This window comes from Rattus rattus, chromosome 5 (genome assembly GCF_011064425.1).
Source record: "Rattus rattus isolate New Zealand chromosome 5, Rrattus_CSIRO_v1, whole genome shotgun sequence".
Classification (NCBI taxonomy): Eukaryota; Metazoa; Chordata; class Mammalia; order Rodentia; family Muridae; genus Rattus; species Rattus rattus.
In genome coordinates, this window is record NC_046158.1 from 2,382,840 (window position 1) to 2,407,440 (window position 24,601).

Consider the following 24,601-nt stretch of genomic DNA (forward strand, 5'->3'; position numbering starts at 1 on the left):
GAGGCACACTGTCCTTAGAGACATTCATCTGAGTAGCTGTTACCCCAGTGGGGGCCACCCTGCCCCAGACCAAATCCAACAGCAGCACATCCATACTGTGGGGTAATGGAGATGGCACCAAATTAACCAGCACTAAGGTAGTCTCTCCCTTTAATGTGCAGCGGAGAAAAACCCACTCACAGGAAAGAGCCTGGCCTTTTTTCACTCACTTGTTCCATAGCTCCTGCCTAACGGTTGCTGTTCCAGTGCGTGCCTGGCCCCAGCTCGCTGACTCCTCCCACTCTTCTGTCTGGTTGCCTCCTACCTTCCCAGCCTGGCTCTCTAGCTGGACATCTTCTTGCTCGGCTGGGGCTGCAGGTCTTAAGAACGGAAAGGGGCTCTCAGGGCCACAGAGGAAGTCTAAGCTGGGTCTGAGGAAGGGCGGTGGGTGTTCTTTGCGTACTCTTCCCTGCTGCTGTGTCCACAGCTCTGTCAGGGCTGACTGCTGTCCTCCTTTTCTAGCTGAGAGACTGTTTAGACATGTTTCTCCTTCTTCAAGGCAGCTATCCAAGCCTGCCTGGGATCCAACAAACAGGAAGGTACTTCTCTCTCAGCCCAGGCTCAACCAGACAAGTGATTTAAAGATACTTTCCCATGATTTTGTGGTAAACTGTGTATTGCTTTAAGTCATTCCCTTCCAGAAGGGAGAAAATTACTTTTAGTTGCACAGCCTCCAGATTTGTTACCTTAAAAATTAAATTTCTACAGGACATTGCAAGAGGCCAATGGATATTATCAAATACCCCCAATTTGTAAATGAGACTACCCCACAATTTGACCTCTTACACAACCATAGGCCAGATGAATACCAAGTTTAACTGAGCTCATGCTGGGGCTAGGGTTCCACCTAGGTCCTTCAGTTCACCACCTCTGTTTCCATGGAGATAAACAGAGGGAGGAAAACACAGTGGTCAGGAGAGGAGCCCCAGGGCACATGGCTCCCAGCCAGGCTGGGACCGGAGGTAGAACTACCGTCAGTGTTGCTCTGGGTCAGGCTTTGTCTAGGACTACAAATGAGGTAAGGGCTTAAGCATGCTGCCGTGCACTAGACAACATTCTCATAGCAGGGACCTGGGTTCTCACTGGGGAACCCATCCCCCTGACTTCTTTAGCCTTTGGCTCTCTAATGAGAAAGTAACATTAATAGTGGTCTCATCATTCATGTGACAGGTTCTGAGTCACCCAACCCCCTTGCTCTGAGGTTTTGTTTTTAGTTTATTTTGCAGCTATAGGGTATGAATAAGGTCAATGATGGGGTGACTCTAAGAGATTAGATAAGAGAATACATCCGTTCCTTCTTACTCAGGGGTCGCCCGTCCCACAGGACTCCAGCCTGTGCTCTGTGGTCCTGTGGAGAAGCCCCTGTGGCAAAGAAGCAGACTCTGCTCAAAAGTTGAGCCTTCAATGAGGCCAGAGCCTTGGGCTGCAGCTTGACTACTCCCTCACATCTGAAGGCAGAGGCGTCTGCCTCAGACCTGCCTACGTTCTCTGCGTAGAAACTCTAAGAATGCCTAAGGTTGTTTGGGGCGTTTGAGGCAGCAGCGAGAAGGTGAAGGTAGCTGGTCTATACGCCCTACTCAGACGATGTTCTTTGTTGCTCTGTCTTTATGGGAACGAAAGATGAACTCTCACTGTGTGCTTGCTGGAGACTGTGTGGTAAAGAGCATGCTCAGCCCCTCCCCGAAGCCGACGCGCAGGGGATGTTCTACGGTGGTTGCCACTTGTCGCTCTAGAGGGAGGAAGATGTCTGGGGATGATCACTGGGGTCTGGAAAGGCCTGGAAGGTTGCTCTTGAGGAGGGTTGTGTCTGTAGACAAGTGCACCCTGGGCTCCGGGCATATGAGGGAAACTCCATTCCTTCCTATGTGACCACACAGAAAGGCTGTGCCCTGGGATGGCACTGTGCACCCGCTCTAAAATGTCATTAAAAATTACTACTTGCTGAGAAGATCATCCACATTAGAAATGAGCCTATAAAATAAAGTGTGAATGTTGCTCTGCTTCACCCTAGTGGCACCATTGCTAGAAGCTGGAGTGTACCCTGTCCACGCAGTCCACAGCTATCAGGGTCACGCCATGGTCCTACCCTGAGCTTTTTAACCAGACGGAGCTTTTTGTGCATATTGTTTGTCCCTTACATGTTTTCTCCACCCAGTGTCATGGATCCTTTTTAATGACTGCAGATGTACACACTGTCATTCTTGTGGTCCTGTGGAACCCTTGGATACTTGGGGTATAGCCCATTTGAGGAGCTGTGATGTTTCTGTTTCTTCCATTTACAGGGAACACACCTGGGCATCTGCACCTTTCTTTGCCCAGCGGAGCATTCATAAGCACGGGGAACTCTAGGATGGAGAGAGGCTTCATGGTAGCTGCTGTCCAGTCACCTTTGAGAAGGCTCCCATTGTTTGCTGCCAACAGCCTTCTTTCTCAGTCCCCTAGACACTGTCCTTCTCAGAACCTTCCTTCTCAGTCCCCTAGACACTGTCCTTCTCAGAGCTTCCTTCTCAGTCCTTCTCAGAGCTTCCTTCTCAGTCCCCTAGACACTGTCCTCAGAGCCTTCCTTCTCAGTCCCCTAGACACTGTGTCCTTCTCAGAGCTTCCTTCTCAGTCCCCTAGACACTGTCCTTCTCAGAGCCTTCTTTCTCAGTCCCCTAGACACTGTCCTTCTCAGAACCTTCCTTCTCAGAACCTTCCTTCTCAGTCCCCTAGACACTGTCCTTCTCAGAGCTTCCTTCTCAGTCCCCTAGACACTGTCCTTCTCAGAGCTCTTCCTTCTCAGTCCCCTAGACACTGTCCTTCTCAGAGCCTTCCTTCTCAGTCCCCTAGACACTGTCCTTCTCAGAGCCTTCCTTCTCAGTCCCCTAGACACTGTCCTTCTCAGAGCCTTCCTTCTCAGTCGCCTAGACACTGTCCTTCTCAGCCTTCCTTCTCAGTCGCCTAGTCACTGTGGCATTCTCAGAAGGTGATCGGTCTCCAGCCTAGAGTGTAGGTGTTTCTGAATTCTCCCACAGGTGTTACTCACTCCGGGTTTGTTTCCTGGCTATCTGTTCCAGCCCCCTCTCCCTGTATGCACTGCCCATGGCAAACAGGCTGGCCTAAATGTATGCCTGGCGCCTGCTCAGCATTCCAGACTTTGAGGGGGTGACACTGAGATGTCACCCTTCTGTTACTGAGATGAGATTGCAGGCCTCTGTCATCATACAGCTCCCTCCACATGAACAAGACTCTGACTTCTGCCAGCTTTGCAAAGTCTCCAGGCAGATGTGAAAAGGTACCCTGTCCTATCATGTGATGTCCCTTAGCTTCAGGTCATACTGAGGCAGAGGGAAGGGAGTATATTCTGATCAGCTTGTGGATCCAGTTTCATTGGAACTATCATGGAGTTCAGTCAGCTGGAGCATGGGTATGTGGGGAAGGATCCCATGGCAGTGCTTTGGGAGACAGTACAGATTAGAAGGATGCTCTATATCCGGGCCAAACTAGGTCGGATACTCCAGCTCCAGAAGACGGGGACGTGACTGACTCTATAGCAAGGTATGTAGGCATCCATAAGGAGCAGCAGCCTAGGCAAGGGTTAGTTCTAGCTTGATTCTAGGATCTGAGAGACTGTGGTTAGCAGACTCTTTGGTGGTGGCGGCCAGATGGACTAGCCTGACCAGGGTCCACTTACTATCTGATGGAGGAGGCCAGCCAAAAATGGTGCCAGAGGTCAGGACTACTGAGTGTGTAGGACGTAGGACGATTGGCTCTTGATTCTGATGGAAGAAAAAGAGAAAGGCAGGGCCCAGTGGCTTTCACCCTGCCAGAGTGCCCAAGGAACAGTAAAATCTCTTCACTACCCCCTGCTATTCTGTGCCCATATGCCAGGGTAAGCTGCGCAGATGTCTAAGGCCTGGCGTCCCAGTACCTGGCCAGCTGCTACCCCTGTCCTCATTGGAGATGAGGTAATAGGAGCCACGTGGTTCCCTTCATCCCTGCCTCTATGGCTGTGAACTCAGGAATCAGATTAATGTGTGTACTCAAATTCTGAGTGTCTTGGGCTACATATCACTTTCATATGTGAGCCTCAGATTTCTGTGTTGAAGAGAGGGTACTAATATAGTCCACTTCCTCCAGTTGGAAACATCTAGAGACATACACATAGAGAGTGTGTAACAGATGGGAGATGGCATTAGCCGTAGCCAGCAGTGGGGACCTTCTTGCTTCTCGTCTCCAGAGAGACCTATAAAGTGCAGGTTGTGGCCCTTAGGATACTACTAGGTATCATGCTAATGACTCAGGTAGGCCTGGAGAGGTGGGTGTTCATTTCAGGAGAGGTAAAAGTCAGCAGAGGAGGGTCTGAAGACTAGGACCCCATGATGAGTAGCAACATGGCATCCATCAAGCTAATATCCTGGAGGGAATGGGGACTAGTCACCACTGGAGTGTGTCTAAACATTTTTTCGTATGTGTCTAAACGTTTTTATTGATATACATACTGCCTGTGTCCCTCCTCATCTCCTGAGAACCTGATATCCCCTAACATCAGTATTCATTCCACCCAGCTGTGCTCTAAGGTAGGATGGTGTGGATCAGGCTGGCCATTGGTTCCTTTGCCCAGGAGCTGGCATTGGTGTGGAACTGCTGGCACTCAGCCAGGATCCCCTGCTGAGAATTGTGGCCTGGCACGATGGTCCCAGACAGCAGTGAGAATGGACTGTAGATGGATCCCAGTGAGAAACCCAGAGAGAGAGAGACACAGGAAGGGGAGAGAGGTGGCTATTCCTTGTTTGTTGAAGACTTTCCAGGCAGTTTCTGGTTCCTGATCCTTATGAGATAGCTCATGTCCTTATGTGACCCTCTTATTAAGTGAGCCAGACTCAGCCAGGTGTAAGAAACCAACCTCATTTTTCCTCCATGTACCTTTCAAGCCTTCTCTGTGGATATTTTATTTTTTGTTTCTCCCACTCAACCCTGTCCCCCAGGTGAAGCTGAGACTCACAGGCCCTTTAGTCTCATCAGTGACAAAACTCAGTCCCTTCTAACTGTACCCTCATTCCAGGTGGTTCTGTGTAGAGATCTGGTCTGGATGCCTGGAGCCTGGCAAGACACGAGGTGGGCTTTTTGTTGGGTTTTTGTTAGTCCCACTGCCTTTCCCACCAGCCTAGTGTGCTCTGGGCTTGGGATGGGGGTGGGGAGGTGTCTGCAGTGGCCTGGTTTTCATCCAGTGCTTGTGCTGGGTTCAAAAACTCAGCTGGCTCATCCCCTCCCCTCTCAGTGGTATTTCACTTTCCTTCTGTTTACCCCAGCTCCTCTCCTTGAAGGAAAAATGCTGCTTCCCCACTATGCCCTAGGTTTCTGCCTTGCCCCTGCCCTACCAGGCTACACTCTGGGCCTAGACTCCCCATCTCCTTGCTTTGGTGCCTTAGACTTGGGATCTACTCTGAAAGTGGTGAGCCCCTTCATCCTGGTATTTTCTGTTGGGGTGAGGGGCCACCAACCCTCCCTGGAGTGCTAGAGGACACTCCCTCCTCTGGGGTCTTTTCCAGTCACTGAATGCACAGATCCTAAGAGGGCATTGGCTAAAGCTGCAGAGGCTGCTTCCAGAAACCTTCTTGCAGAGCTCGCTCACACTTGCTCTGGGTCCTCAGTAGCTGTTATTTTCTCTGTAGTTTCTGGACTCTCAGGTGAAACCACCCTCATCAGGCACCTTTTTGCACATGTAACAGTGCCCCTTTCCTCCTCTCAGGTTTCTTGCTATAGTAACATAGCAAGACTGGGACAGGTCAGGGATGGACGATCCAGGGAAACCAAACACTGAGGACCTGTGCACTCACACCACCATGACATCCAGAAGCCTGTAGATCGTTTTCAGTGTTGCTCAAGCAGTAGCCTTTGTGGATAGGGCTTCTTGGTACCAGCCAGCATTGCTGTTCCCAGAGACTGGCTGAGATTGACACTGAGGAACAGGAAGGAGGAAGGTGGACTCTCTTGCTTTATATCCATATCTGTAGACAGGTGAGCCCACCAAGGAGAGAGAATTCGGTGCTGTTGGAACTTGTGCGGTTGTGGGTTTGCAATATCCCTGGTGAAGGTCAGGGTATTACTCTCTGCCTGGTCAGAGCCCAGGAGGCTGCCTGGCTGTGTATGTGCACTTACATTCAGGATTCCTGAGCACAACTCCTTCTCCAGGCTTCAACTTACTGCTACTGAGCTGACTTCCCCTCCTCCTTGGGAGAACAGACTGTGTATCTGTCTCTGCAAACCTCACTCCTTGTCTTTTCACACATACACCATATGATTTGAGTAAGACTTGACTTGGGGACTAGGGAGATGACTCAGTGAGTAAGAGGAGTTGCTGTGGAGGCAGGAGGCCCTGATTTCAAATCCCTAGCACCCACATAAAAGCTAAGCATGGCTGCAAGTGCCTTTAACCCCAGTGCTGGGGGTTGGAGATAGGCAGATTCCAGGAGCTCACTGGCTAGTTAATCTAGCAAAACAGGGAGCTTCAGATAGAGGGAGGCACTTGACATCCTCCCCTGACCTCTTCACACATAAAATATATGTATACATACACCATACAGCATCATGTGTGCATACATGTACATACATACAAAGTGGGATGGGAGTGCTGGGGTGAGGTTTGGGAGAAACAGTTGGTGTCAGTTTCATTTGGATCTCAGATTCTTTGGGGGCAGGGGGAGGAGGTGTCTGCTTCACACTGCTCAGCCTGGTTTTCCTGACCAGAACTCTGTTGGGGATTTGACCCCAAGACCAGGGATCTGGAGGGATGAGCCTTGTCTTCCTCAGCCCTGTTCCTCACCCCAACTCCATGTATGTGGGAGGTGTGACTGGCGTCTGCACCAAGGTTGGGACATTGTCCTTAGGCAGTGTCCAGCTTCCAGTCACCCCAACAACTACAGGTGACGGGAACAAGTTATGAATTTGTGTTGAGTGCCCGTCACCCTGTACCTTCTGGGTGGTTTCTTCTGGATCATTTCAAGTTCTTTTGTAAGGTAGAATGCTGACTCCCTCCCTCTCTACTGTGTCAGAAAAGCAGCAAGTCCAACTTCAAGCCCACTCTTAACTTTCTGGAAATGCTTGACTACTACCCCAGCTTAATGCTCAGAGGAGCATTCCCATGGTGGTTAAGGACCGCTAGGGCCAAGAGTGTAGGCCATGGTACCTTGAGTCTCTTTTTAGTTCTGTCCTAAACTAGAAGAAGATATTTCTCCATGTCTTATCAACCCGAATTTCTTTCCATCTTTGCAAACCCAAGAGGCAGCATGTGATGTCTTCTCCTTCATTAGGGCACCTCCCTTGTTCTCACCCATCAGCCACTTGGGACATCTAAGTTGGTCATGAGCGTTACCAAGTTCTCTGCCGTAGTGCTCATACCTGCTGAATCTGAGTTTGGACATGGTATGAATATTAATTCTGTATTCGGAGCTAACATACAAAGTACCACATACAAAGTACTACTACATACAAAGTACTCCATAGCTCAGAGGCTTCTGTTATTTGATACTAGTCTTGCTCATCTTTGCCCTTGATTTCTTCCTTCATGGTTTCAGAGCTTCCCATCACGCCTCAAACTTCCCTCCCTAGTCTGTTTTACAAGGAGACGGTCCTGGCAGGCAGTGTGGGAGCCTGTTGCCTGCACTAGTCTTTAAGGAGGGTTGGCTTAGATAATATAGTAGCTTTGGCAGGATAAGGGAAGGCCTGGGCCATAGCTGGTTACGTAGGAACAGCTCTGAGACACCCCTTCCCCCCTTGCGTTAACTACCTGCTGCTTGGGCATTTGAAACTTAGCCAGAAATGGAAGCTCTGCTACAGAGAGCCACAATGGCTAGAGGTTCCCTGGCATGGGGACCTGATGGGGCAGGTAGGAGGCTATGGTCTTGATGGCCTTACATATGCGAGATGCTGCAGTTCTTGCTTTTACTAACAGAAGCCCCAGGAAGGCATTCTAGAAGAGCAACACACAGTGTGGGTATATCCACACAACACTGATGGCTTTTATTGCAGATTTGTGTCGTTACAAGGCAATATATTTTAAAAAAACAAAAATGAAACAACCCCCCCTTGTATTTATACACAGACATGCTACATGGTACACTGGGAGAAATGCTGAGGTAATGGGCTGTGCACCCAGATGTGGACAGTACCAAATGCCCCGCACCTCACACGTCCAGCACACTCACCCACCGGAGGGTCTCACCTTGATTTATCTGTTGCCCCTGGCGTGGCAGTCATCTGGTAACTCTAAGCAGGACTCAGGAAGCCACTCTGCTGCAGTGCACCAGGAACCCCTGAGGGCATTGCAGCTCATGGAAAGTGGTCAGTTTTTCCTTCTGTGGCCTTATCTTCTAGGGAGATGTAGCTTGGTGACAGGATGAATGAAGTTTGTTCCCCATGGGCACAGGACCTCAAATCTGCAGCTCTCTGGGGTCCCAACCTATTGGCAGCGACTTCTCTCCAGTGGAGTGTCTCTGGCAAAGCAGGGTTCTCTTTGTGTAGAGGTTAAAATTCTGTGGAGGCTAAAGTATGAATGGAAGGTGCATGCAGGTCTTTGAGGCTGCCACTGTGGCTTTTGGCTGGGCCTTCCCTTTCCCAGCCTGAACCTGAGCCCAGACTGTTTCCTGCCCAGAGGCTAATGAATTGTGCCAGAAATAAAGGTCTGTGTGGCAGAAAAGGCGAGGCCAGGGGAGAAGGGAGAAGAGGACCCTTGACTTCCAGTGAGTAGCCAGACACAGAAGATGCAGGCTGAAGGGTAACTGGATGGAGTGATGCTGAGCCGTCCTGAGAGGGGAAGTACAACCGTGGAAGGGGAGGTGGTTGATCATGTGCCCAAAGGGGTTCCAAAGAGAGAAGGCCAGGAACTCCTATGTGGGAGATGAACTTGCAGACACTCTGGAAAAAGTCCAGGCAGTGCCAAGGACTTTTTTGAAGTCAGGGCTCCATGGCCTGTTCTGTCCTTGACATACATTGTCTGAAGCAGGAAGCTGTGGTGCTGGAGTCAGAACCTAAGAACTGAGCACGGAAAGGTTAAGTATATGTGGAAACCCATGCGTGTATCTAGACATCCCACGTGTGTCTAAGAGCACACACGCGGTGGCTCGTGTGCATGCCTGTCACATCTGGCAGTATTGGCAGTTGAAATTTTTATTAAGACTTAACTGATTGGAAGATTGCAGTTCTGTCCTGTCCTGGAATACAGGGATGGCTGGGTGTAAAAGAAGGCAGGAGGGGCAGAGAAGACCTTTCATCTCCATCATCTGACAGCCACTTGGAGAGCAGAGTCCAGCACTCTGTCCTCCCAGCCTGAGGTGGGCCAGTGAAGAGCTGTGCTGACGTCGCACAGTTGGGATGGCTTCTGGCAATGCCGTAAGTGAGCAGGCAGAGAGAGCTTAGTGGAAAGTGTTGGGGTTGGGCCGAATCATCATCACCACCTTCTTGAGTGAGTAAGATCCTCCTCGGAACTCAGCCCAGTAGACCCCATCCTGGTATCGGCTCCGGTAATGGCCCCCACGGTACCAGACCCCATTGAGGTTGGAGTGAGCACAGGCATTGTACCACCATCCTCCCTTCTGATAGTGGGCACAGTTTCCTGTAGGAGAGAATGGTGTCAGGAGTGTTAAGCTGTGTGTACTCAGGGTCTTCCACAGAACCCTCCGTAGGAGGCCTACTTTTGCAGCTTAGCTTTATGATGAGCTGATGGTAGGTTGCAGATAGGCGGCTTAGCCTCTCAGTAAAAGGACAAAACAATGCCCACCACATGGGACTGCTGTGAGGTAAATAAGGGCCATGCTTAGCCCTTGGCCTGGGGTCCACTCAGGGATGAAAATGGAAGTGGCCTGCTGTGGGCTGGAGAAAGGGAGAACTGCTCTCTCTACAATTTTTTAAGACTTGAAAGGGCTGGAAAAGACTCTTTCAGATGGCTGAGGGAGGTGTTTAAGATGAAATGCCCTTCTTGGACTCCCCAGCCTGAATTCTGTCCAGATAACTTTCTGTGTTATTTCGTAAAGAGGGACATTTCCATGAAACCCTTGGCATTGTCACATTGTACTGCACCCTGCCGCCAAGGACAAGTGGTTCAGGAATAAGAAGTGCAGACAACGTACAAGCAGGCATGCAGGGGCATGGTATCCCACAGAGGGAGGACAAGAAGAGTCCGGTCACCTGGACTTAGTTGGGGTCTGGTCCTAAGAGCCACCCCTTCCTCAAGGAGGAGCTGTCTCCGGTAGAAGTCACAGGAGGAGGGTGAGGAGGTCACCGGCAGCTTTCAGCCGAGCCTTAACCTCAGCTGTCCCATATTTCCTAGAGTTTCTCTTGGGGCTTCTGTTAGCCACATCCTAACACACTAGGATCAAGTGGCAGTACTGCATTGGGTGGACAGGGAGAGCCCCCGCAGTCTCTCTATGCATACCCTGGCCCCAGCCCTGTTACCCTCGAACCCCATCTGACAGTTTCTTTACTCCCTATGATAGCTTTCAAAGACATACTGTAGCCCCACAGCCAAGCATCAGGCACATGAAGGCCATCCTTCTGCCTTTTCAGAAAGCTTTTGTAATGTTGGCTCAGAGGACACCCTGCCCCACCCCCACCCTCACCCCATACACACTACAGAGCAATGGCTGCTTTTCTGTGACCCTTACAGCAGAGTTAGTTCAGTGCCAAAATGAACAGCTAGATCTCTGTGGTATAAGGACAGGCAGGTCCTGTTCCGTCTGGCCTTGAAATTGTATAAACTATCCACTACAGCCTTGGGGACCTGGGGTGAGTTTCTTCTGACTTAATATGTAGGTATCAGGGATCACTTGAAGCATAAGCTGCTTCTGAGACAGTCCCCAGAGCTCACTCCTCAAAGGGACAAGGTCCACTTTCAGACCAGAACATAACGGGTGGCTAGGTAGCATGGGCGGCCTGCCTAGGAAACAGATGAAGTCTCAGTTCAGAGGTAGTGTCAGCCTCTGGAGCCCTGAACCTCACAAAATGTTCCTGGGTCATAGGCTTCGAAGCCTTGAGCTGGAATGGAGGACATGGGTATGGGGTGTTTATACTTAAGGCTTAGCCTACTTGGGCATCTTGGATTTGTCTGTATTCTTTGTTTCTTGGTTAGTTAAGACCTGGCTTTGAGGATCTAATACAGATAAATGACTTCTTCTCCATTACCTGTTTCCTCTTAGTGGCTTTCTTCTAGTGCTGCCTTCACATTACGGGTAGCCAGTAAGAGAGCACCATGCAGATTCCTTACTGCATGCTGCACCCTGACCAGACACTGAGGCAGATGCTCTCATACGATTCCCTGACCTTCTAGGAGGCATTGTCCTTACTTCCAGTCAAGAATATGCAGCTCGCTGAGGATGCCTGGCCAGCATTGGAGTGTGGAGTGCATGGCGCAGCCTCAGTGGACTGTGAACACACGTTCTCAGGCAGAGTTGAGAAGCATGAGTGCCTTGGCCCAGGGCAGCCCTCATCTGTGAGATCTGTGCACCTCTGCTTCCACTTGTCTGAGAGCAGTGGGCAGAAGAAAGGCTTTGAGAGCCAGTGTCTCTCACTTTACCAAACTGCCTGTCACAACGGCATCTTCTTGCCCCAGGCCCTGGAGTCAGGGCCTCTAGTGTTGGTGGATCTCTCATCCCTGTTCAATACCTAGGTTTGGTTCTACATTTCCTACCTGTGTAGACATCATGGTCCCTGTCCAGGGTGGTGAACTGTTTGCCGTTGTGCCAGGTAAAGGAGTCGCCTGCGTTGCCATGATAACGCCCCAGCCGCAGCTTATAGTACTCGCTTTCTGGCTCCAGTCGGAAGCTAGCATACTCTGCAAAGACCTTGCGGCCAGACCAGTCCTCCATGGTTACAAGCAATTTGTAGTTGCCTTGGTTCGTCAGCCAGTAGATGTTCTCCAGGCCCAGCCAGTATTCGCCGTCGATGTTCCCAAACCCTTGCTGGGGAAGACCCAGGAGAGCGTGAGTGAGGAGTCTGTGTCCCAGAAATAGTCAAAGCATAAGGCAGGCCTGGGCTCCAGTCCCTGCTACCTGTGTATGAGGCTCTGTCTGGGTGAGTTACTGAACTTTTGTAACTGTCAGTCACGTGCATCTCATGAGCACACCTTTTCTCTGCTCTCATGTGAGCCTGTTTCTTGTCCTTGCCTGGGGATTCTGTATCTTCTCAAAGGCAGGAAGATGTGGTCACTTGAGAGCCTGGCACCCAGAAGGCATGCAGCCATTGCTTAGACAAGAGCCATTGCCTTCCCCATGCCTCAGTTGCCTTCTCTGGAAATGGGTTATATGTGCGGTTATATGCAGTCTCTAGCATAGACTACCACAGCTAAGAGTTGTGATAGGCATATGACGTCCACCTGGGCCCTTCTAGGTTTGAAACTCAGTAATTTTGTTACTCATTTGATGTGTGCTTTGGGGCATCAGCTGAGAAGTGGCCCCCAGGTCTTTTAAGTGATTTTCAGAGCTAGATACTATCAGCCTCCATAGGATGCATGGGCACTTGCTGTGTGGTACCATCTCCTTGAGAGAATGGAGGAGTGCAAGGAGGACCTCAAGGCTACGCTTTGGAGGAGAGACAAGCAGGAGATATACAGGTGCCCAGGGCAAGCCAGGATGGACTCCACACAGAGGCATCAGGGCTGAGGGGAGCCCTCAGCTGCAGTTGCTGCTTTACCGTGCTGTGGCTGTAAGCCATGTGCAGGATGCTTTCCCTTCTCACCTGTAAGGTGACTTCATACCTCCCTCAAGGCATACACAAGAGCCACTGTTACAGCACCTGACACAGGGTATGTTTCCATTGGCCTGAGCTGCTGTCATCCTTACTGTCCCTTCTTGGGTGGGAGGTGTGGTGGATCCCTTGTACTTGACTTACAAGGAGAAGCTCAGTGTCCTGGGAACTGGGAAGCCCAGAGAATAGACCTTATTGTTAGGGCCCACTTACTGTCAGAGTTCCCTACACATGGCTTCTAGGGAGCTTTCCAGGCCCTGGAGCCTTGGCCCCTTCCCCTTCTGACCTCAAGAGCAGAACCACCTTATAGAGGCCCTGGCTGGGAGTAAACTGCTGTCTCTACTCCATCCTCTCCTGAACAGCAGACAAGGAGGGGCCTGGCCTTATCACTCAGGTGGCTTTGCAGAAATAGTCCTGTCCTTGTCCTGTCTAATCACCTTGCTGGCAATGCATATAGGCCCACTAATCTCACCTTATAGGTCTCCCAGTTCCTGAAGAAGTTGACAGAGCCATCCAGGCGTCTCTGGATGACAGTCCAACCCCCAGGGTCATGTCTCTGGTCGCACCACACCTGCATAAGGCGGTTGGTATTCTCCGGCTTCACCAGGTAGATGGAGCTGGTGCTGTGACCATCCTCCAGGGCCTGTAGACAATCTCTCCATGGACCTGTAGACACAATATGTGTGTGTTACAACTGTCTGCTGCCAGGCTACACCGTAGCTATAGTCTAGACAGATATAAACTCCAGCAGAGAGCTAAGGAACACATTTTGAAGAGCAGATCTTTATTTTGTATGCTTGAGAAGTCATCTACTGTAAGGGCTACCCTGGGTCTGGAGAACCCAGGGCCATGTAGGCTGTCTCTGGTGGCCAGGCCTCACCAGCATTCTTAGCTATGATTCTGGTGCAGCCCTCAGTGGTGGGTTCACCAGATTTTTCCTGCAAAGGCCCATTTGCAGCTTCCTAGAGACTGGCATTTGGGCTCTGCTAGCCTGTTGTGGTGGCTAAAGCTTAGATTTGGGGACCTTCCTGGGCCCTGCAAGCAGTGTGAAGTACCTGTTAGGAACAGGAACCATCTGCTTCTTTGTCAGACTCTGTGCAAGTTCAGCTGGATGCTGACAGTCAGAGCACTTCTTCATTCTCTAGGGCCTTCTTACTCCCCTGTCTTTTCTCTGAACACAGAACAAGCAGGTTTCCCACGTACCCAGCCTGTGCAGAATGCACAGCACACAAGCCCACCCTTCCTTCCTTCCTTCCTTCCTTCCTTCCTTCCTTCCTTCCTTCCTTCCTTCCTTCCTCCCCCTCCCCTCTCTGCCCTTCTTCCCTCTTTTCCCTCCTTTATTCCTTAATGCCACTTCTGCTTTTCCTTGCCCCCCACTTTCTGTCCTGGGGAAGGGGAGGCTAGACCTTCAGGAGGAACATTCAAAAAGGAGAAAAAGGTTTTCGTTGTTTTTGGCCCAAGCTCCAGGGACTGAGACAGAGAATGAGAGTCTGTCCCTGACAGCTGGAGCAGAGCGCCGGTGGCGTGGGAGGCCTCCCAGTTTTCCACTGGTCAGCAGGACAGGGAGGCACTTAGCGAGAGTGCTGGGATAGAAGACAGAAGCAAGGGAGACTACAGAATAACTCCCACCAAAGCTAGCAGCAAGGCCTCTTCCTGCACAGCCGCCCAGCTCCTGGGGAAAAGGGGGTTGGGTTGGGTGGGAGGTGTAGAAACAGGCTATTCTTGAAGGGGGCACAACATAAGTAGGCTTAGAAGGCCACTGGAGAGGTGACAGGTTGGTCTCATAGCTACCAGCCTGTGCTGCCTTCCACAGCTCAGCTTTGCCTCTGGCATTGTTTTTTAGATTTATTTATTATATTTACCTGAGTGCACTGTAGCTGTCTTCACACACACCAGAAGAGGGCATCAAATCTCATTACAGATGGTTGTAAGCCACCATGTGGTTGCTGGGAATTGAACTCAGGACCTCTGGAAGAGCAGTCAGTGCTCTTAACCACTGAGCCAGCTCTCCAGTCCTTTCTGAGCCATCTCTCCAGTCCACCTCTAGCATTCTTGAAAATGGGCTTTAAATTTTTTTTAATTTTAATTTTGTTTTTTAAGATAAGTATTTTAGAATGATTTGAGGTCTTCAGTAGTAAAATCTTTTTAGTAGTAATAATTTGTAGAAAGGCCTGGGAGATGTCTCGAGGTAAAGAGCCTGTTGTGTTTAGCATGAGGACCTAATTCTGTCCCCATTGCAAAGCATCGTGATGGCATATACCTATGATCTCAGTGCTCCTGCGGCAAGATGGGAGATAGAGACAGGAGACCTCTCATGTTTGGGGACCAGCTAGCCTGGCCACCATAGTGATGGACAAGAGAGACACTCATGCACCCATACCCACATGTGTAAACACATACAAATATCACATACACAGTACAAAAACACATATACACAAAACAAATAATCAAACATATATATACACACATATACAATAAATAATTTGTTGAAAGAAAAATGCAGGCTTATACAGATTTTGGATATGCTTCAGAAGGTAAGTAGATTCTTGAGGCCCAGGCAAGAATACCTCACTCTAAGAAAGGCCTGTCTGGATAAGCAGGAGTAACAGTTTGCCATTGGAGCCCATGCATGGTTTTTGCTCTGGCCCCAGTCTGTGGCAGGCCTTGCCTAGGTATTTACACTGCTGAGTCTTTCCATGCCCCTGGTAGGAAGTTGTAATCGTCTCATTTTACAGATGAGGAAATCAGAACCCAGAGACCTTAGGGAGCACCCCAAGGCTACATGACCCTTGAAGGCAGGGTGGTCTAAGATCTCAAATGATATGCTTTGGAGTGTGCTTGATGTGATGCACCGTTCTTTCTCCCCAGCCAGAGTGGCCTTGAGAACAGGGGTCTGGCTCTGGTCTTGGCCTACTGATGAGTATATCTGTCAGGTTGTTAAACCCCTTTATGTTTGTCTTTGTTGATAATACAGGTTTTGTCTTCTCCCCTACCCCCACTCCCAACACGTATTTACTTACTCTGTCCTTTGCCTATTTTGGTGTCCTGTGATTGAAGGTTCCTTTGTGTGTATATGGCAAATCTGGCCTCTGTAAGGCCTTCTAGACATGTGGAATAGTTTGAAATGATGTAGAAGCATTCATGTTTTCTGCCTTGCACATACCCTGCAGTTTGTACAATACTCAGGCCATCAGCTTTGTTACATAGCTGAGGCTCTCTCAGAAGCTTCACAGATCTCCATGCTGGAAATCAGTTCAAATTATAGACTGCATTGAAAATGTGGCACCAACACCCTGCTGTGATGAGAAACCTTTATGCAACAGAGATGGAGCAGTGACCAGTCTGTGCTACATATAACCAGTGCAGTGAGAGTTCAGCACGGCAACTGTAGATACCTTGTGACAAATTTGTTGTCATTACACTTGGACAGTGCCACAAGGGCCAAGCAGAGCACTCAGTTTTTGGAGAAAGACCATTGACACTGTGTTGGAGGCACTAGGGTCAGATCTTGGTGGCCTTTCTTACTCACAGTGTGACTCCCGGCAGGTTCCTGCCTCAGTTTTACTGCTGTGACACAGGGAAAGTACACTAGCCATCCTGCAGATCTCAGGTCAGGGGCTAGATAGCGTCTCTCTCCTCTTAGATACAAGCTTGGTTTGTTGGAGTAGGTCAACCCCTTTCTTGAGACACACATGCTGTTTGCTCTTTTCCAAAACTAAGTATACATTGTAATACATGCACGTACACACAGGCGTGTGTGTGTGTGTGTGTGTGTGTGTGTGTGTGTGTCTATATTCATTAATAATATTTTCCACGAGGCACATTTTAAAAGTCAGAATCAGTGGAGGCTACAGAACTGCACTGCAGTAGAAAATGAGAATCTTTTCTGTTGAGTACACTTGAATGTTCAAAGTGCAGTGGGCGAAGCATCTTCTGGCGCAGAGCGAGTGCCCGGAGGTGTTTGCCTTGGCTCCCCTTCTGAGAGGTAGCTTTGCCCGGAGCACCAGGCCAACACTAACTCGGCGGCACCCAGGCTCACCTCTATAAAGACCATATTTACACCATAGTCAGAGTGTTCCACATGAAGAGCAGTGCGGCTCCCATGGCAAGCAGATCTATGTGGATCCCTAGAGAGAGGCAACAGTGCAGGAAAGGCACATGATTGAGGCTGAGGATGGGGGAGGGATGCTGGCCACCTCAGACATAAGATATGCAGGCCTTGGGCCTTGGTACCCTGGGATCGGCCCTGGGAATTTGGAAATTATTTGACCTGGAGTAACTCAATTACTTTATGGTTGGCTCTGGTTTCTCGGCAGTCATGTAGGGTTGATTGGGGTGGTGGTTCACTTCCTGATCTCTCCTCTGGCATTCCCAATGGAGCATCACAGGTACAGAGCACACAGCCACCATGAAAAACAGGGAGTATTTCACTGGTCGTTTTCCTGGTAAAGGCAAGTTGAGGCTAGCAGCCAGGCTAGACTCAAGTGCAGCATTATCTTCTGTGTCTTCTCTGTAACCTGAGGATGACCAGCACCAGCCGGGTTGACCCAGGCCCTGTAGCTGGGGCAGTGGTCCTGATCAGGCAGAGTACAGCACCTCTACCAGCACACCCAAAGGACGAGTTAAGAAGCAGAGCCTTCCAGAGCTGGCCACAAGCGAAGGCTCTCTTCAGCCTCTGAGCCTCTGGACCTGGTGGCCTTAGGCTGAATGGAGGATCCTGGGACCTGTGGTAGTGACCTTGGAAGTGTTCCTGAGAGTGCCTTAGTCTTCATGGCACTCCAGACACTAAGACACCTTCTTGTGTGAGAACCCTGTGTGATTTTCAGTTCTCCCTGGCTTGTGTCCAGGGAGTCTTATTACCAACAGAAATGACTAGATATTAAGTTGGATCTGGAATGTCCTACTCAAATTTACCCATTTAATGCCAGGGCAAATGTACTTTGTAGGTATGAGAGCCACCCTGGCCAGTGGCAGGTCCCTGGGTGTCCTGAACAGGCAGGCCTGAAGTCAGACCCTGTCAAGAACATGAGGAACAACTTTGATAATTCTTTGAGTCTCATTTTTCAAGAAGTTTGACAGAATTATTGTCCATGTCAGTGGCTACCTTTCTGTGATGCAGAGCACAAGCAGTGGTCTAACTGCAGGGCTGATCTGCAGGCTGCCAAGCGTTTGCATGTCTGCATTGTCTCTTCTGTGCAGTGAGGGTGCACATGAACTTACTCTGTCCTCAGCATGAGGGCCTCGGGCAGAGAGCTTGAAGGGGCCCATTAAAATGTTTGAAACATTAAGAAATCTCACTGGTTCGCAGGTGTGAAAAGAAAACTACAAAATAAAAATTTATCAACCTATGATTAAATTTCTACAAGGTGTATCAACCGTCCGTTGGATTCACTGATTGGTAACTTTCACCTCCATAAAAGATGTTATTACTTTGGGAAACAATTTGTAGGTTAGATTTTTCTCACTTCCCAAGAATTCCTGAGCATGCCTGATGTTTGCTGAGAAATCAGAGCCAACCATAAATTAATTGAGTTACTGCTGGCCAAATAATTTCAAAAGCAGAATTATTCAGCCCCTTTCAAAATTGTTACAGTAAAAATTATATTGGCTGTGTGAGGTGAGCGTACTTGAGTACATCTGATGCAGCTCCAGGCCTCCCAAGAGCTCTTAGGGCCCATGAAGGGCTTGCAGGGGCCCCAGCCTGCCTGTTTGACCTCAAAATAAATAATACTGCTCTACTGAAATGTTCAGTGTTAGTTGCAGGCTGGGAAGCATGCTCCCACTCGGCTTTCCAGCAGGCAGATGGTAAGAGAGATGGGAGTTTTCAACAGCTTAGGAAAGGGGTGGGGCTGGAGGTAGAGCTCAGTGACAGAACTCTAGCTTGTCATTCTCTGGCCCTGGGTTCAACCTCCAACACCGTAGGGGAAAAAGAGAGAGAAAGAGAACAATGTTTAAGCTAGCAGAGTCCTAGAAGCCTTACTGGGTAGAAGTGAGCAGCTTTCTGTGCTCCAGGGGTCTGGGTTGAGCCTGCCTTCCCCGTGTTGCTGTTGGTAGCTTCCATGGCTGCCTGGGTGAGGTAGGCATTGGATGAAGGGCTCACAGTTGCGTGCAGACACACCACGGAAGAATTGATCAGACCCAGGACTCTCAATCCACAAATGCTGAACAAGTGGCTGGTGGTCCTGTGGTCAGCCAGCCTATGGACACTTTCCGAGGAAGGGGGCCTCTTCATTGGCTCTTCTTAAGGAACTTATGTTGGCCTTTCCTGTCACCTTTTATCTCTCACATGCTCACAAGGTTCTCTTTATCCTCTGTTCTGCCATTTTACCATGGGACTGGACCGCAAGCCACTTGGTATGTAATTTGTGGCATTTTGGCCTTTTTCTCTGTCTGAAACAGGACACTTACCCAGCACAGAGCCTGGTCTTTATGGTTTCCTGATAGTTGCTGACCATGGCTGAGAGCAGATTTGCAGGGCCTCATCCCTGCAGAGCCTGGTCTCCTCTAGAAAGCCTTTCCCAGCCCCAAAAGACTTCTTTATCCTGCCTAGGCTTCCTAGAAGCCTTTGTATGTATTTCTGTTGGAGTACAGCATGAGCACCTGCAGCCAGTCTCAGAGAACCAGTCACCAGGTAACCAGACTTCTGCCCCTATGCCATTTCCTCTCCTCAGAGCCTTTGCGACGAAGGCAGCCTGGGCTCAGAAGTCTGGGACTCTTGCTAAGAGCTGCCTCTGGCACCAGGCTCCTCATTCCATTGTCTTGTTATCACACAGTCAGGGTTGTTTGAGATCTGTCCCCCAGTTGATGGCAGTGGGCTCCTGTGGGACTCAGGGCAGTGAGTCCCTGATCACCTGCCACCACCTGTCTCCTCTTCACGGGAATGTAGTGAGCTATATCACTTTCAGTGTGAGAGCCCGAAAAACAGAGACCTTCATGGCCGACAGTCATCTGGCTCCAAACCAAATCTTAAAAGTGAAATCTTTTCTATGGGGATGTTTGGAGCAGACCATGTGCAATGGAGGCCCTGTGTGTCAGAGTAGTGCTGCCTTTGCCGGCCTTTTAGAAACTATTCTTAAGAAAACCATATAGGTCCCTCAGTCTCAACATAAAAGGAAAAATTTTAATTACCGTCTTTGTCATTTAAAATAATATTTGATTTTCCTATCAGTTTATTCTATGTATACAGAATTTTAAAATTTTGTGTCTAAAGAGGGCAGGGATGACCTAAAAGGAAACAAGGATGACGTACGTGATTGGGTTTAGCAGCTCCATCTCCTCTGAGATCCAGGTATTGTCAAGGCACTCTCAATCCAGTCACCCAGGGAGACTGAAGCTGCTAGGCCATCAGGAAGGCACCCTCTCCAGTGTTCGGTGAGCAGGTCCTGTAGCCCTCCTTAACAAGTGTCTGTCATTACCTTCGTCATAGGCCTTGGCCTTCAGGCTCAGTGGGCATGATGGCTAAACACCCAGCAGGGCCGTACTTGCTAGCTCAGTTCTGCTTTCTCTTTTCAAAAATGAGTTTGGCGGCCTGCCATGACTGTAAATTTACCACACTGATCCATTTATGTAGCTAGCAAGCTGGCCACAGATGCCCAATCTCCAGGATTTTCTCGATTACTTCTGGCTTGCCAAATGCCAAACTGTTGGGATTTCCAGGCCCTGAGATGCCAGATGCCCAACTTCTAACAGTCACAAAGTTGATAGTTTATCTCCTACAAATAGCAGGGGCCTTCAGCCACTGTCATCCTTGGACCGTGGCCTGAGGGGTGGAGGGATAGCCACAGTCACACTCAAAGGCCCTTTGTGATGAGTTCAGCAGACCTCTGGGGTGGGGTGCAAGGAAGCTGGCCTGGAACTGCCCCTCGGTGGTTCTTGTTTAGGCAGAAGCTGCAAAGGAATGTCCTCTGAAATGTCTGCCATAATGAATTTTGGAAATCTTAACTCATTTAAGAAAATATCTTAAGAAAAAGAAAGTACAATACAGGGGAGAGGACACAGTCTAGAGGCAGGAGACCAGGTGGCTTTCACTCAGTCTCCGCAGCCCCAAAAGTGAAGTCAAAATCAGGGCTGGCCAGTCACCCCTCGCCTGAAGCATCACATCCCAGCTCTGTCACCTTGGGACCAGGAGCTTTTCTGTGCTGTGATGTAAACTGAGTCAGTTCTAAGACACGCTGTTGTTCTGGGCAGCCATGGTTTCCTGTTCATGGTTCCCATCTCAGGACAAGTGACAGAAAACCATGGGGAAGTCTACCTAGGAAGTACTGTTGGTCAGCGTCTCCTGGCCACAGCTCCAGAGGCCCAGGGTGAGAGGCTTCTTAGCACCTTGTGTTGTCCCTGAAGCAGTATGGCCCTTGAGAAGGGGGTCATAACATGTAAGGAGAAGGTGACCTTAGGCCCAGCTGTCTGTGAAAAGGCTAACATATAGCCCCAAGGATGGGCCAAACCTGACAGGAGCTAACAGCTAGATCTACTAGAAGCTTCCCAAAGACCCATTGCCTGGCCATCGAGTAAACATCCTGGTTTTTGAGGACTGAGGAGTGGCTTGTTCTGCCTGGCATAGCAGTAGCTGCTGTGTCTGTGTGGCACATATACACACATGAAGCTGACAGAAGCCAGACCCGTAGTGGTCAGTGCTGTCACATATTCCTAGAGCAGGTTTTCCACACACTGCCCAAAGTGTTCCCTGGATTGTGGGCTATGTAATTGTGGCTGAGTAACTTTGAACCTGAGGATCCTGGGAATTACAAGTGCAGTGACCCATATCTGCTCTGCACCAAGGGAGGTGCACGCTGCGGACCAAGGTACCTTAGCAGTTCTGTCTTCTGACATCGGGGCTCTTCCTTTATCTCTGGAGAAACTCACTGAGCAGAAGAGGCAATACCTAGATGTGCCTGAGCCTGTTGGAGTTTTTGTTGTTGTTGTTGTAGGTGGGTTTTTGTTTTCTGTTTTAGGGGGTTATTTTTCGAGACAGGGTTTCTCTGTGTAGCCCTGGCTGTTCTGGAACTCGCTCTATAGACCAGGCTGGCCTTACAGAATCTGCCTGCTTCTGCCTCCCAAGTGCTGGCATTAAAGGAATGCACCATCACCTTCTGGCTGCCTGTTGGTTTTTAAAGACATCTTTCTAGGGAAGCTGTGCTGTACTGGTGGCTGGCAGCACTGTGCTTCCTAGCCATCTCCACAGTGGGGCTCATGACCAGAGACTGGCATGTAGTGGCGGCTGCCTGGGGTGAGTTCAGAGTTCATCTGCCCTTTCCTGTGCTCCCTAGAGAAGGGCCTCTGATGCTGCACTCCAACAGCAGAGGGCTGTGCTCCTGTGAGCACCTCCAACAGCAGAGGGCCATGGGATGGCCACTGGCTCAGGCAACAATGTAAGCACTATTCAAACCAAAATATTTCTAGTCTGACCATCCTTGAATGAGGTGGGACCTAGGTATGAAGCCAGGGAGCTAGGCTAGGACCTACCTGGATCCCTCATTCTAGCTGTTAGCAGGTTCCTCCTGGCCCCGGGGCCAGCCTGTCACTATCTGCTTCAGTTAAGGGGCTTTGGCTGCCTTTACCTTGTGGAGAAGGCGTGTTGATTCCTGAGCAGCCACAACAATGGGACAAAAGGCTGATGACTCTGAACTTCCTAGAGAGAAGCCAGAGGCTGTGTGGCTGAGTGCAAGGTGTTGGATTGTAAAGGTGTTTCTGGCTGTGTGGTGGCAGCAAGCCAAGGCTCTGTTTGGAGAACACAGAGGGGTTTTGTCTTTTAGGAACAGACCTGCCTGAGCTGGAAGAGGGCTGATAAGCACTCTGTGCCCATTGGTTGGACCAAGGCTCAGTACTGGAGACCGTATTTTTCCTTCCAGATAAGTCCAAACCCAGGAAAGGTAGGGTCTTTGCATTGCCATCCTCCTCTCTGCTCTGCCTGCCCTGTTAGGACACTCTGGTGAGGTGGACGCAGAAAGAGAGACATTGAGTACACACAGGTTATCTCTCATGCTCAGTGAGTGAGCATGGACACTGAGGGCGGCTGCCTTAGGTACAGCAGACTGCAGATGCCACAGCCTGCTCTGGGTTATAAACAACTGTGCCAGAGCCATTTGAGAGGCTAGGAGCAGGGCCCACTGCCATCAGGGACCAACTAGTAACTTGGTGTCCCTACTCCCTGGTTCACCTGGTAAAATTACAAAGCCTTCAAGGTGCAAGACAGAAGTTCATCTCTGAGCCATTCATGCTGTCCAGCAGGACTTGGTCATGCTACTTCAGTGATACCACAGTCCTTCATCTGCCTTTCTGGTGGACACTGAGCACACTGCAGTGTTCTGCATCGTGGCCAGACAATGTTCATTGTACTCTTGGTATTTTGGTATGCTAGCTTCATAAATTCTCAGTGTTCCAGAAATTTGGGTCCTTCCAGAGAAATCTTGTCAGACCTGCTATGTGGAATTTGAGGAATAGATGTGATTGGAGGCAGGACAGATTCCAGATACCTTCACACACCTGCCAACTCCCCACACTGGCTTCCTGGAGACCAGTTTTCACCAAATCAGTGGAGGGCGCAGACAATATTGACAACCCCCTGGTGACATCATAGCACATTGTGTTTTCATGACATCTTCCTATGAAGCTGTAACTCTGTTCCCGTCTCCTCACATGAAGAAAGTTAAGGCTCAGAAGAGTTTAAAAATCAAAACGAACAACTATTGTGCATTCTCCATATATAGAGAAGTTCAAGGATGACTTTGAACTTCTGATTCTCCTGCCTCCTCCTGAGTTCTAAGATTACAGACACATGGCAGCATACCTGGTTTGGCGCATTACCAGGGATTGAACTCAGTGCTTCGTGTATGCTGGGCAAACATTGAGCTGCACTTCAGCTGATTTAAGTAGCTTTCTCCTCAGCAAATATAAGAAGGAGGATGGCCATGGCAGATCCAGGTGTTTATCCCAGTTTTGTTCCAGCTCAGGAATGTCCTGAGATGGTTGAGTTAGAAACCAGAGATCCCATGTTGAAAGGAGGTCTGACTGGACTGGCCCAGCCTGGCTGTAAGCACATCTGAGCCTTCATGTGGTGCCCAAGGGCAGTGTCCACTCTAGGAATTCTGTCATACACAGAACGCACTCCACCCTGCCTCTGACCTCTGCTGTAAACCAGGTGTGGGGCAGATGGCACACCCATCAGGCCCTGGACACAGAGCTGAAGGCAAACTGTCCACTCCAGTCTCCTTGATTAAGATGCAAGCCCGTGATCAAAGGAGGCTCAGCTTACCATGGGCCCAGTGCCATGCACACATTCTGCAGTATTTCATATCCTAGAACTGTCAGCTGGGAACAGACTGAAGGAAAGCCTGCCCATAGGCTTAGATGCGGAACCTAGGGACAGGGTGACTCGCCTCCTGCCGAAAGCTTGCCAATAGAAGAAGCAAGATTGGCCCTCTCCCCACACCTGCTCTCCACCCACACCAGTCCAAGTCCTTCTGAGGTGCTGTGGCAGATGCCGTGTTACACACCTAGCTCCTCCTGTCCCCACTGGCCTGTCAGTCCTTGATCTGCCCGCTCTCCACCCTCAGACACACAGGTTCAGCTCAGTATTGGTTGATTTTTTAAGTGTGAAATAGTTATAAAGGATCTTTCCAGTAAAAACATTCCCTGCCAACAAAGAGGTTAGTACCCCATGCACAGTCTTAGGTTAGCTTTTTCAGAGATGAATTCAGTTAGTACATGTGGAAAATAACACCGTATAGCTTAGGAACTGGGCCCCAGAGAGGAACCTTCCAGCCTGCTCCCCTCCACTGAAGGTTTGCCAGAGTCTTCACGCCTGCCACCTCCCCACACTGGGGATCCTGGAGACCAGGGACCACAG

At 49.8% G+C, this 24,601-nt stretch overlaps 2 protein-coding genes across 7 annotated transcripts in view; one reads left to right on the forward strand and one right to left on the reverse strand.

The window, feature by feature from the left end:
- Ralgps1 (Ral GEF with PH domain and SH3 binding motif 1) overlaps nucleotides 1-24,601 on the forward strand; it is a 234,415-nt gene that overhangs the window by 117,816 nt on the left and 91,998 nt on the right. The window lies entirely within an intron of this gene.
- The window catches only part of Angptl2 (angiopoietin like 2), a 30,087-nt gene continuing 13,495 nt past the window's right edge, over nucleotides 8,010-24,601 (reverse strand). Inside the window, exons 3-5 of the mRNA XM_032902707.1 lie at nucleotides 13,229-13,422; nucleotides 11,702-11,972; nucleotides 8,010-9,631 (exon numbers count right to left, since the gene is read on the reverse strand). Of these exons, the coding sequence (XP_032758598.1) occupies nucleotides 9,432-9,631; nucleotides 11,702-11,972; nucleotides 13,229-13,422 (665 nt within the window). The 3' untranslated portion in view covers nucleotides 8,010-9,431. The remainder of the gene's footprint in view (nucleotides 9,632-11,701; nucleotides 11,973-13,228; nucleotides 13,423-24,601) is intronic.